Here is a 13449-nt window from a genome sequence, read left to right as displayed (position 1 = left end):
TCAGGGTGGTGTGTTTGGTTAAAGGGTGTTTGATTTAGTATTTCCGGGGTTTTGGTTTATAGTCTATGTTTATGTATTTCTATGTCTAGTCTGGTGAGTGTGTTTCTATGTTGTGTTGATTGGGGTTGGGACTCTCAGTTGAAGGCAGGTGTTGTCTATCTGCCTTTGTTTGAGAGTCCCATATATTAGGGTGTGTTTGTGGTTGTTATTTGTGGTTGTTATTTGTGGGTGTTATTTGTGGGTGATTGTTCTGTGTTGAGCTTTGCTTGGCCAGACTGTTTGTAGTTGTTCGTCCGTTCGTTTCTTTGTTATTTTTGTATGTTCATTTTTTAAGTTAATAAATTCTCAAGATGAGCATACACATACCTGCTGCGTTTTGGTCCTCCATCACCGACGACAACCGTGACAAGTGAAATCACTGCAACCCTAAACAAGTGACCCTAAACATAGAGTTGCAGTCAGTTTTAGAATGGGCGACCAGTAACAAACTGGTCCCGATATATCTACAGTATTATACAGAGCACAGGAGCTTGGTGGCACCTTAACTGGGGAGGGTGGGCTTGTGGTTATAGCTGTAGCTAATGGGATGGCCATTATTATGAGCCATCCTCCCCTCAGCAGCCTCCTCTGATACAGAGACATGATTGCAAGGAACTCCCTTCCATCTCATATAGCGCAAGTTAACAGCAAACCTGGTTTCAAAAAAACTAATAAAGCAACACCTCATGTTACAACAGCTCTCCCCCATGTGACCAACTTTGTGTGTATGAACTGAAATGTACAGTGACTTCAGAAAGTATTCATACCTCTTGACTTATTCCACATTGTTGCTACAGCCTGAATTCAAAATGGATTAAAAATAACAATTCTCACCCATCTACACATGTATTTTTTTTTTAAATTTGAGCAAATTTATTAAAATTGAAATACAGAATTATCTAATTCACATAAGTATCCACACCCCTTTACTGATACTCCTGAAGACACTGTACATTTCAGCATCCTTGAGATGTCACTACAACTCAATTGGAGTCCTCCTGTAGCCAATTCAATTGTTTGGACATGATTTAGAAAAAAAACACACCTGTCTATATAAAGGTCCCACAGTTGACCCCACAGTTGGCAGTGCATCCCAGGGCAAAATCCATACTATGAAGTCCAAGGAACTGTCTGTAGATCCCCGAGATAGAATTGGAGTTTCTCCCAATGGGTGTTTCTCCCATTCTTCTCTGCAGATCCTTTCAAGCTCTGTCAGGTTGGATGGGGAGCGTCACTGCACAGCTATTTTCAGGTCTTTCCAGAGATGTCCAATCGGGTTCAAGTCCGGGCTCTGGCTGGGCCACTCAAGGACATTCAGAGACTTGTCCGGAAGCCACTCGTGCGTTGTCTTGGCTGTGTACTTGGGGTTGTTGTCCTGTTGGAAAGTAAACCTTTGCCCCAGTCTGAGGTGCTGAACGCTCTGGAGCAGGTTTTCATCAAGGTTCATCTTTCCCTCGATCCTGAATAGTTTTCAGTCCCTCCTGCTGAAAAACATCCCCACAGCATGATGCTGCCACCAACATGCTTCACCAGAGGGATGGTGCCAGACATGATGCTTGACATTCAGGCCAAAGAGTTCAATCTTGGTTTCATCAAAACAGAGAATCTTGTTTCTCATGGTCTGAGAGTCCTTTAGGTGCCTTTTGGCAAACTCCAAGCGGTCTGTCGTGTGGCTTTTACTGAGGAGTGGCTTCCGTCTGGCTATTCTATATTTAAGGCCTGATCGGTGGAGTGCTGCAGAGATTGTTGTCCTTCTGGAAGGTTCTCCCATCTCCACAGAGAAACTTTGGAGCTATGTCACTGTGACCATGGTCACCTCCCTGACCGAGGCCCTTCTCCCCCAATTGCTCAGTTTGGCCGGGCGGCCAGCTCTAGGAAGAATGTTGGTGGTCCTTGAATTTACCACAGGTGGACTCCAATCAAGTTGTAGAAACATCTCAAAGATGATCAAAGGAAACATGATGCACCTGAGCTCAATTACAAGCCTCATAGCAAAGGGTCTGAATATATCTGCTTTTTATTTTTAATACATTTGCAAAGATTTCTTTTTTTCACCCCTTTTTTCATGGTATCCAATTGGTAGTTACAGTCTTGTCTCATTGCTGCAACTCCCGAAAGGACTCGGGAGAGGCAAAGGTCGAAAGCCATGCGTCCCCCGAAACACAACCCAACCAAGCCGCACTGCTTCTTGACACAATGCCCATTTAACCCGGAAGCCAGCCGCACCAATGTGTCGGAGGAAACATTGTACACCTGGCGACCGTGGCAGCGTGCACTTTGCCCAGCACAGGAGTCGCTAGTCCGCGAAGAGACAAGGATATCCCTGCCGACAAAACCTTCCCCTAACCCGGACAACACTGGGCCAATTGTGCACCGCCCCATGGGTCTCCCGGTCGCGGCCGGCTGCGACAAAGCCTGGACTCGAACCCAGAATCTCTAGTGGCACAGCTAGCACTGCAATGCAGTGCCTTAGACCACTGCGCCACTCAGGAGCCCCCACATTTGCAAACATTTCTAAAAACCTGTTTTCGCTTTGTTATTATGGGGTATGTAGATTGATGAGGAAAATATTTTATTTAATACATTTTAGAATAAGGCTGTAACGGGTCTGAATACTTTCCACTGAACTCTACTGTGATGTCCAAACTTGTGAAACGTAGACATACAGTTGAAGCCAACTACATTTAAACTCAGTTTTTCACAATACCTGACATTTTATCCTAGTAAACATTCCCTGTCTTAGGTCAATTAGGATCACCACTTTATTTAAAGAATGTGAAATGTCACAATAATAGTAGAGAGAATGATTTATTTCAGCTTTTATTTCTTTCATCACATTCCCAGTGGGTCAGAAGTTTACATACACTCAATTAGTATTTGGTGGCATTGCCTATAAATTGTTTAACTTGGGTTAAACGTTTTGGGTAGTCTTCCACAAGCTTCCCACAATAGAGCTGGTGTAACTGAGTGAGGTTTGTAGGCCTCCTTGCTCGCACACGCTTTTTCAGTTCTGCCCACAATTCTGCCCAGTTCTGCCCATTCTATAGAATTGAGGTCAGGGCTTTGTGATGGCCACTCCAATACCATGACTTTGTTGTTCTTAAGCCATTTTGCCACATCTTTGGAAGTAGGCTTGGGTTCATTGTCCATTTGGAAGACCCATTTGCGACCAAGCTTTAACTTCCTGACTGGTGTCTTGAGATGTTGTTTCAATATATCCACATAATTTTCCTGCCTCATGATGCCATCTATTTTGTGAAGTGCACCAGTCCCTCCTGCAGCAAAGCACCCCCACAACATGATGCTGCCACCCCCGTGCTTCACAGTTGGGATGGTGTTCTTCGGCTTGGAAGCCTCCCCCTTTTTCTTCTAAACATAACGATGGTCATTATGGCCAAACAGTTCTATTTTTGTTTCATCAGACCAGAGGACATTTCTCCAAAAAGTACGATCTTTGTCCCCATGTGCAGTTGCAAACCGTAGTCTGTCTTTTTTATGGCGGTTTTGGAGCAGTGGCTTCTTACTTCCTGAGCAGCCTTTCGGGTTATGTCGATATAGGACTCGTTTTACTGTGGATATAGATACATTTGTACCTGTTTCCTCCAGCATCTTCACAAGGTCCTTTGCTGTTGTTCTGGGATTGATTTGCACTTTTCGCACCAAAGTACGTTCATCTCTAGGAGACAGAACACGTCTCCTTCCTGAGCGCTATGACGGTTGCGTGGTCCCATGGTGTTTATACTTGCATACTATTGTTTGTACAGATGAACGTGGTACCTTCAGGCGTTTGGAAATTGCTCCCAAGGATGAACCAGACTTGTGGAGGTCTACACATTTTTTTCTGAGGTCTTGGCTGATTTCTTTTGATTTTCCCATGATGTCAAGCAAAGAGGCACTGAGTTCGAAGGTAGGCCTTGAAATACATCCACAGGTACACCTCCAATTGACTAAAAGGATGTCAATTAGCCTATCAAAAGCTTCTAAAGCCATGACATAATTTTCTGGAATTTTCCAAACTGTTTAAAGGCACAGTCAACTTAGTGTATGTAAACTTCTGACCCACTGGAATTGTGATACAGTGAATTATAAGTGAAATAATCTGTAAACAATTGTTGGAAAAATTACTTGTGTCATGCACAAAGTAGATGTCCTAACCGACTTGCCAAAACTATAGTTTGTTAACAAGAAATTTGTGGAGTGGTTGAAAAACGAGTTTTAATGACTCCAACCTAAGTGTATGTAAACTTCCGACTTCAACTGTACATGTAAGGTTTAGATTTTGTCTGGTTCGGACCAACTGTGGTCTTGTTTGGGGGGGTCGAGTGCATTAGAATAATAGCCAGTGTGCAGATTAATACCCAAATACGCAAAGGTGGATATCGCATATTTCTACCTTTGTGTACCTATTCAGAATTCATCACCATGAACATTCAAATCCATAATTATGCATTTCTGTATAGTACAGATCGGGGACCCATAACTTAATTTCGTTACCGTAATTCTGTTAGCGGCTGTAAATCAACTTCAATTACTGTAGTTCAATTACCCAAATAGATGTTCTCAAACTCAAGATGTCATGTCATAGCTGACACCCCATTCTTTCTGCAGACATCTTTGCATCTTAATTCAGAGCAGATATTCACCAAATTCAACAGAAAAGCATAAAGGTTTATATAAGAAACTCTTTGCTGTACTTACAGAAACATGAAATTATATCATAAAATGTTAACCACAGTCAAGCCCATCTTTAACAAAGTGATTCAAGTACCTAACAACATGGAGTCATTGGAGTTTATAAAAAAATCCATGTGTTGATTCAAGAATGAAGTATGTTTTGAGTAGACTGAGAGAAGGGCAACTCAGTCCCTGCAATGATACAAAAATAACCAAGTCAGTCAGCACAGAGTCAATTTTGAATGTAATGTTTTTTAAATGGCCACACACTCAACATTGCACAAATGATATATGTGACAAGCAGAATAACTTTTCTCACTATGGTAACACTTTACCTTATCTGTAAATCTGGTGCCCTCGCTTTGGAAAAGGTTCAACATTACAGTACGCACATCTTCACTACTTTATGTCAAGTAAACATGAATTAAGGCACTATAATTTCCTCATTATAAAACACCAGCATCAAACAAAAAGCATTGAAGCATTTTTACAGATACCATCAAACCAAGCATCACCATATCAACAACTCTGTCTCATCATACTCATTCTTTCCTCAGTTCACCTCATCCAGTTCCCTACTACATCCTAAACCAACAGAATTAACTACAAACTAACTAGTCCTACATTACATGTCACTTTACACTATACCCAGCTAATACTACATATCACTACAATCTATACAAGGCTGTGTGCATTTTCTGCTGGTGTATCCTGAGGTAGCGTACAGGCGAACGGCCTCTCTCCTGTGTGGATCTTCAGGTGCATCTTCAGATGGTGTTGGTGGGAGAACCTCTTCTCACACTGGGGGCAGCTGTAGGGTTTCTCCCCCGTGTGGACCCTCTGGTGCCTCTTCAGGTGGCCAGCCTGGGTGAAGCACATGTGACACTGGGTACAGCTGAAGGGTTTCACCCCTGTGTGGACCCTCTGGTGCCTCTTCAGGTTGGACGGGTGGGAGAAACTGGCCCGGCATAGGGGGCAGACAAATGGTTTCTCCCCCGTGTGCATCCTCTGGTGGATCTTCACCTGTTTGGGGAAACTGAAGGCTTTCCCACAGAACGAACACGGGAAGCGCTTCTCTTTGTCACCGGATTTGCTGATAGCATTACTACTACTGTCATTTGTCAATGGGCTTGTGTAGCCATTTAGTGTTGAGGCACTGGCATTGTCTGAGGTCTGGTTTAACATTAGGAGAGTGTGAGGAGGACGAAGGCCAGGGAGTGTCTGTGTAGTCGCAGGGTCCATGTTCAAGTTGATAGATCCTTTAGAAGGCAGGCTGAAGGCAGCACCTGTTAGGGGGGTAACCTGAGGCTCCATCAGTCTCTCTGAATCACAACTATAGGAGCAGGACGGAGCGTCGCTAGCTGAGTCGGTGTCTGTTCTCATACAGACACCTCCCCGTCCCCGCGGACCAAATCTACGCCTCGCCCTGGTCTCGACCAGTATGTTGTCATGGAGACTAAGTTCGGTTTTTGTTTTGTGATCGACTGTCTGTTTCAGGTTGTGCTTAACAGTGTTGTTCCCCAACCCAAAGTTGATGCTGTCCCCTCTGGTCCTGGCCTGCTCAGTGACCTTGTCCCCTGGGCTCTTAGCTGCACCCGTCTGGGTCTGGGAATCCAAGATGGCCACCCAGTCTGCTCTGTTAGCCTCCAGCCAACCACCTTCAGAAAGAGGTTAGAAAATAGACTTCAAAAACATGGCAGAGAAGACTCTACATGTCCAGTTGAGTCAATTACTTGTTCATACATTATAATGTGTGTGTTTTGTATGTTGTAAGTTGTATTGATTTCATTTTATGAATGAAGAAAATAAAAAATAGTCCAATTGAAGATTACTGCATGTAGGATATATGTATTTCTCCCTTACCTTGCTCCCCCATCTTTAATCCACTCAGCAGATCAATGCTCTCTGGTCCGTCTTCTACTGTCTCCTCTTTGACCAGCAGCAGATCAGGCTTCCCATCCTCCATGTCTACTGACTGTAAGAGATACAGAGTGAGAGGATGTTGGATCAAGAAATCTGATATGAGCACCCTGCTATGAGGCATCATCTGATTGGGCAAAGAGGCATTGCTATGCCGTGCGGTGCTATGCAAACATGCTAGTTGATTTGATACTATGCAGCAAACATGTTAGTTGATTTGATTACTTGACACTCTTCAATGGTTTCATAATTCAAAAGACATAGTCCCACACTTAAGACAAAATTGATCAAGACCTGGGCCCGTATCCACAAAGCATCTCAGAGTAGGAAATTCGTCGTAAGTGCTGAGAATAGAGACATTTTACTCCTACTCTAATGGGTAAATATGCAGCGAGTCTGTGGTTCCTGTGCCACTTGCAAATTTCAAAATTACACTCTGCCTCCCCAGTTTGGGAATCACTGCTATAGAGTTCACAGCTGGCGATGCCTCATTGCGATTGGTTATTCCCCATTATTTGCAACAATGTTAATGAGCGTCATCACCATCTTTCCTTTACGGTACCTCAAACTGTCGTGATTACCAGCTGAGAAACTTTTATGAGTGGATTTTACTCCTGGCTCAGAGTTTGTCTGAGCAGTGTCTTAACATCATCCTAAAACATACTCTGAGCTGGGAGGTTTTTATTGTCTTAAAAAAAAGTTTGAACTGGATTCCTAAGACCTTTTCTGAAATGCCCAGGGCCCGTATCCACAAAGAATCTCAGAGTAGAAGTGCTGATTGAGGATCAGGTCCCCACCTGTCTATATAGTCTTATTTATTATGATCTAAAAGGCTAAACTGATCCTAGATCAGCACTCCTACTCTGAGAGGCCTAATACCATACAGACAGTAGTTCACAGTGACTGACCATGTTCCCCTCAGGGTTCCCCAGACCCTCCTCACAACCCTCCTCCTTCACCAGCAGCACCTCTGGACCCTCCTCCTCCTGGAAGAGACAAGTGATACAGATTACACAGACATACACTCCCTCAGGTACGTAAACACACACAGATAATAAACACACTTTCAACATGGAGTGTTTACCCATCCCCACTGTTGAGTCCTGTACTGTAGTTACAGAATGATTTCATTGTTGTTAAACCCATCATGGTGGACATAAATATGATGTAGTGGGTAAATGAGTCAGCTATGATAAGTCAAAAGTCAGACAAACCTGACAAAACTATTTTGACATCTACAGTATGTGTTTGTTAGTGTGTGGGTATGTGTAGGTATATTTAGTAAGTGTATAATGGTTATAAAGTGCTGTTCAGTGTATGCAGAATAGGATGAAATCAGATGTGATGTATACTAAAGAGAGTCTCAATGATAGTCTTAGAGTACCATCTTGTGTTTATTAATAAACATAAACAAGTTTTAAATACACCACATATGTCAACTACAAATCTGCATTCATATTCTCATTAAAAGTGTCTTGGGAAAAAAAATAAGTATTGAATGGAAGAAATGAAATAGGCATTTGTGAACATCATTATAGCCTACACAGTACAAACACAATATCTAACAGACCTTTTAGGCTTATACAGTATATGCCTTATACACCGAGTGTACAAAACATTAGGAACTAGGCTTGGGAGGTAAACCGTGTATACTGGGGTATTTGGAAATAGTCACAGGATGGTTTATCAATACCGTAGTAACTATTTCTTTGCAGTTTTTCAATACATTTTTATATTTGTAGCTACTTAACCTCTACCGGATCGATGTCCCTAAACCGAGACAGTTGTTGCTCAATATGCGATAATGTGACTAGAAAACATTGTATACAACAGCCAACTTTCCGGGACATAGACATGTCTTACATGGGCAAAAAGCTTACATTCTTGTTAATCTAACTTCAGTGTCCAATTTACAGTAGCTATTACAGAAAATAAATACCATGCTATTTTTTGAGGATAGTGCACAACAACAAAACACTTATCACGGCAACTGGTATGATACATTCACCTCTGAAGGTAAATTATGTACTTACATTTCAATAATCTTGCTCTGATTTGTCATCCTGAGGGTCCCAGAGATAAAATGTAGTTTTGTTTGAAAAAAAATCTATTTTGATATTCAAATGTAGTAACTGGGTTCTACAGTTTGACCCCACTGCTGTCTCTGGCTCCACCCCCCTTATGATCCATCATGTATGACATTCCTGGGAGTGTGTAAACTTATTTTTTTTATTACCATAGCATTTTTGTATGTTCTCTATAGTTATGTACTTAAATGTATAAATTGACCAATTCGGCACATTTGGGCAAACTCCTGGCAGACTTGATACAAAATGGTGTAATGTAAAAGTGGTGTAATTCTTCGCTGCCCGCACCTGCCCGCCCGTCCAGCATCACCACTCTGGATGGTTCTGACTTAGAATATGTGGACAACTACAAATACTTAGCTGTCTGGTTAGACTGTAATCTCTCCTCCCAGACTCACATTAAACATCTCCAATCTCCTTCCAGTTCTCTGCTGCCAATGACTAGAACAAACTGCAAAAATCTCTGAAGCTGGAGACTCTTACCTCCCTCACTAGCTTTAAGCACCAGCTGTCAGAGCAGCTCACAGATCACTGCACCTGTACATAGCTCATCTGTAAATAGCCCATCCAATCTACCGCATCCCCATACTGTATTTCTTTATTTCTTTATTTTGCACCCCAGTATCTCAACTTGCACATTCATCTTCTGCACATCTACCATTCCAGTGTTTAATTGCTATATTGTAATTACTTTGCCACCATGGCCTTTTTTATTGCCTTACCTCTCTTATCCTACCTCATTTGCACATGCTGTATATAGATTTTTCTACTGTATTATTGATTGTGTTTGTTTATTCCATGTGTAACTCTGTATTTGTTGTACGTGTCAAACTGCTTTGCTTTTTCTTGGCCAGGTCGCAGTTGCAAATGAGAACTTGTACTCAACTAGCCTACCTGTTAAATAAAGGTGAAATTAAATTAAATTAAAAAAATAAACTGATCAGTCTGAAACTTTGCACACACACTGCTGCCATCTTGTGGACAACATCTAAAATCACACAGAATCCTAACTGCCTTTCTCTTGCATTTCAAACATGATGGAACAAACATGTTTTTGTTTGTATTATCTTTCACTAGATCTGTGTTATTATCTTACATTAATTTCACATTCCCACAAACTTCAAAGTGTTTCCTTCCAAATGGTATCAAGAATATGCATATCCTTGCTTCAGGTCCTGATCTACAGGCAGTTTGATTTGGTTATGTCATTTTAGGCGAAAATTTAAAAAAAGGGTCCGATCCTATTACTAAGTAAATACCTGCAGTCAACTTGTGCAATACGTTAGGAGATAAAGCAGATTGCGTTCTTCATTATACATTATGAAGCTTACTGCAGTTCCCCGGAACAGTTGGTTTGCAAATAGCACAACGGGAGAAAGCGGATGCAGGTGAGACCTGCTGTGTAGATAGCGTTGCGTTTTAAATTGAAAGTCAGTGAGTTTTTTTTGCTTCAAAAGTGTGATCAGGGATGTGCAACTATAGTTTTCTTTCACAATAAAAACATTAGTGAAACACATTCGGCAGAAAATATCTGATGAAAATGAAGCTGACAACAGAAGTGCAAAGCTATTTGGCTGGCAGCCACACAAATAAACTTACAAATGAAAAAGCAAGGTCATTTTTTGCAAAAGCGATGCACGGCCATCATCTTTCTAATGTTTATCATAGAAAGAATGTACCCAGCTACATTTCCTAATGTTTTGCTGAAAGTAAATATTGCATTTTACAGAAATTACAATAAGCATTTTAGATCTGTGTTCACAAAGCAGCAAGATATTTCCTGTGTGAAAAACACAGAATTTTACTTAAGCTCAACTTGCTAGTTATCTAAGTAAGTGGCTGATTTAATAAGGTGACGGGCATCTTTCTCTTCTCCATTCTCTTTCTTTTCATCGTTAGAACCATTTTGTGAAACCGGGCCCTGGCATTTACAGAATTACACTGATTGGCCCAAGAGGGTGCTATTGCAATCAACTGAAACTCCAAACGTTGAACACGCACATCTCCTGTCTCGACATGTTTACTGTTGCCTTGTTGTTGTTAAACCCATCATGGTGGACATACACTGAGCGTACAAAACAGTGTACTTTCCATGACTGACTGACCAGGTGAATCCAGGTGAAAGTTATGATCCCTTATTGATGTCACTTGTTAAATCAACTTAAAATCAGTGTCGATAAAGGGGAGGAGACAGGTTAAAGAATGATTTTTAAGCCTTGAGACAACTGATACATGGATTGTGTATATGTGCCACTCAGAGGGTGAATGGGCAAGACAAAAGTGCCTTTGAATGGGGTATGGTAGTAGGTGCCAGGCGCACCGGTTTGAGTGTGTCAAGAACTGCAACGCCGCTGGGTTTTTCTCACTCAACAGTTTACATGTGTATCAAGAATGTTCCACCACCCAAAAGACATCCAGCCAACTTGACAACTGTGGGAAGCATTGTCGTCAACATGGGCCAGCATCCCTGTGGAACGATTTCGACACCTTGTAGAGTCATTGCCCTGACGAATTGAGGCTGTTCTGAGGGCAAAAATGGGGTATAACTCAATATTAGGAAGGTGTTCCACACAATGTCTGGATGCAATATTCTACCCAGGAATATTCAACATTGAAATCTGTTACTCTTGTTATTCTAAATGCATCTGTGGATCTTTTCCGCTGACAACAATGAAAATGTATCTTGTCTTTAATGCAGGGATTGATCTAAATGTAAGAAGCTATCGAGTGGAATGGTTACTTTCTATGTTATAGAGTGGAATGTTTTTTCTGCTGGTGCATCCTGAGGTATCTCCTCTCTGAGAACCTCTTCCCACAGTGCGTACTGGCAAATGGCCTCTCTCCCATGTGGACCCTCTGGTGCCTCTTCAGGTCACCAGCCTGGGTGAAACGCATGTGACACTGGGTACAGCTGAAGGGTTTCTCCCCTGTGTGGACCCTCTGGTGTCTCTTCAGGTCACCAGCCTGGGCGAAGCGCATGTGACACTGGCTACAGCTAAAGGGTTTCTCCCCTGTGTGGACCATATGGTGCCTCTTCAGGTTGCCAGCCTTGGCGAAGTGCATGTGACACTGGGTACAGCTGAAGGATTTCTCCCCTGTGTGGACCCTCTGGTGGATCTCCACCTTCTGGGGGCAGCTGAAGCCTTTGTTACAGAACATGCAGAGGAACCGTTTCTCTTTACTATTGTTTGATGTTGCTCCCCCTCCCTGAGCCTGGGCTCTAGCGCTGTCATTTGAGTTCAATACCTGGTCGAAAAGGATGCGGCCGTGTGAATTGGAAGGTGCCATCGACGTGGACACTGGGTCGCAATCTCTGAACGTGAGTAAAGGGGAGTGGGTCGCAACATTTAGATTTGTCTGTAAGCTTTCCCTATAGTCTAAAAAGTCACTGGTGTTGCCCTGCGAGTGTCCTTCTCCTAAGTGAGTCTGGTCTGCATTCCATGTCAGAGGAGCGCCGCCCTCCACTTTCACAGTCACCTCATCTACGATCAGCCCCTCCCCTTTCTTATCTAGGCACCCTTCAGAGTTTACACTACTACTGTACTGGTTCCAGTCCCCTCTCATTGGATTAGTCTGTGTATCCAAGACCAAAGGCATGTCACCAGGTATCATCTCTGTCTCTGTAGCATATGAACAGGACGGGCCACTCTGAGTCTGTAACAAGTCACTTGAATATGGATGAGACCGCACCGTCTTCTGGCTCGTGTTACCATAAAGTAAATACTCTGAGCGGGAAGCAAGAGGACAGCCAAGTTGCCCCAGCCCCGTTAAAGTCTCGGTGTCTGTCTCTGACTTGAGGACGGCGTTCGGCGTTCCACTGACCTCCGTGATTCTGTGTCGGGTCCTGGGCTGCACTGGGGGGGTGGTGGGGTCCTCCGTGGCTACAGGGGGCGCTCCAGCTGCTCCAGTCTGGATGTCTCTGCTGTGCCGTAGGTCCTCCTCTCCTTCAGACCTCTCCTGTTTGACTCCAGGACCTGCAGCCTCTGCAGACTGACACAAAAAGAGAGGAGGTTATCAGTACACAAGTTAAATTGTATAACAATGTTGTAGGGAAGTCTCACAAGCTCCCCTATGGCAGATAAATAAGGATGTACATGTAAACAAGTGAATAGCTGAGGGGAGCCTTTCTGAAATACTTTGATTTACAAAGTAGCACATTTTTTATGCAACACTATTACATTAACCTCTATCATGATAACGTGCTGGGTTGAGGTTCCACTCCCCTCATCAACAGTGATTGGTTGGTCATCTCTCCATGTGTTGTGTCCCACTGGCTTCACAAAGCTCCTGTGGCCTCCAGTGAGATGTCCTTCACCTGAGAGTGTGATTGGGGGAAAAGCGGTGGTTAGGTTAGCTACTGTCAATGATCAACGCTATATTGTAGACTATTGACACGGTCTAGAATTGGCCAGGATGCAAGGCATCACTTCTCATAACTTCTTGGTATAATATTTATTGATTGAGGTATTATGTTCCATGTATCACATTGTTTTCATTGAGTAAATAATAGGAAATGCAGTAAATCAAGAATCTGGTTAGAATGAGTGTCTTTGAGCAAGACAGCTAGCTAAGTAATCAGGGGAATTATTGCATAATATCCAAAAACTGCCCAAGACCCAATTGTTGGCAACACATCTCAATAGGGTCCAGTTGCTACATCCTCTCTCAGAGCAGTCATCCCTTTAGAAAGTGGGGGTGTCTTAAAGGACGATTCGGAAGAGGGGATTTC

General features: G+C 42.8%; 1 protein-coding gene across 1 annotated transcript; it reads right to left on the bottom strand.

Annotated features, from left to right (window-relative positions):
* Window positions 1-4686: 4686 nt before the first annotated feature.
* Window positions 4687-12975, bottom strand: LOC115201882 (zinc finger protein 583-like). Its single transcript, XM_029765764.1, has 5 exons — window positions 12905-12975; window positions 12543-12710; window positions 7542-7619; window positions 6577-6688; window positions 4687-6371 (listed from the first exon to the last, which is right to left on the bottom strand). The coding sequence occupies exons 1-5, from the start codon at window positions 12911-12913 to the stop codon at window positions 5389-5391; spliced, it is 1350 nt and encodes a 449-aa protein (XP_029621624.1). The 5' UTR covers window positions 12914-12975; the 3' UTR covers window positions 4687-5388.
* Between the last annotated feature and the right edge of the window lie 474 nt (window positions 12976-13449).

This window comes from Salmo trutta, chromosome 11, assembly GCF_901001165.1.
Source record: "Salmo trutta chromosome 11, fSalTru1.1, whole genome shotgun sequence".
NCBI lineage: Eukaryota > Metazoa > Chordata > Actinopteri > Salmoniformes > Salmonidae > Salmo > Salmo trutta.
Note: the sequence above shows the minus strand (reverse complement) of the source record. Positions and strands in the feature narration are given on the sequence as shown.

Coding starts and splice junctions, on each gene's coding strand:
- LOC115201882 (XM_029765764.1), bottom strand. Junction 7,620..12,542: donor CCCGACACAGAATCACGGAG/GTCAGTGGAACG, acceptor TGTCTCTTCCAG/GAGGAGGAGGGTCCAGAGGT. Junction 6,372..6,576: donor ATTAAAGATGGGGGAGCAAG/GTAAGGGAGAAA, acceptor CTCTTTCTGAAG/GTGGTTGGCTGGAGGCTAAC.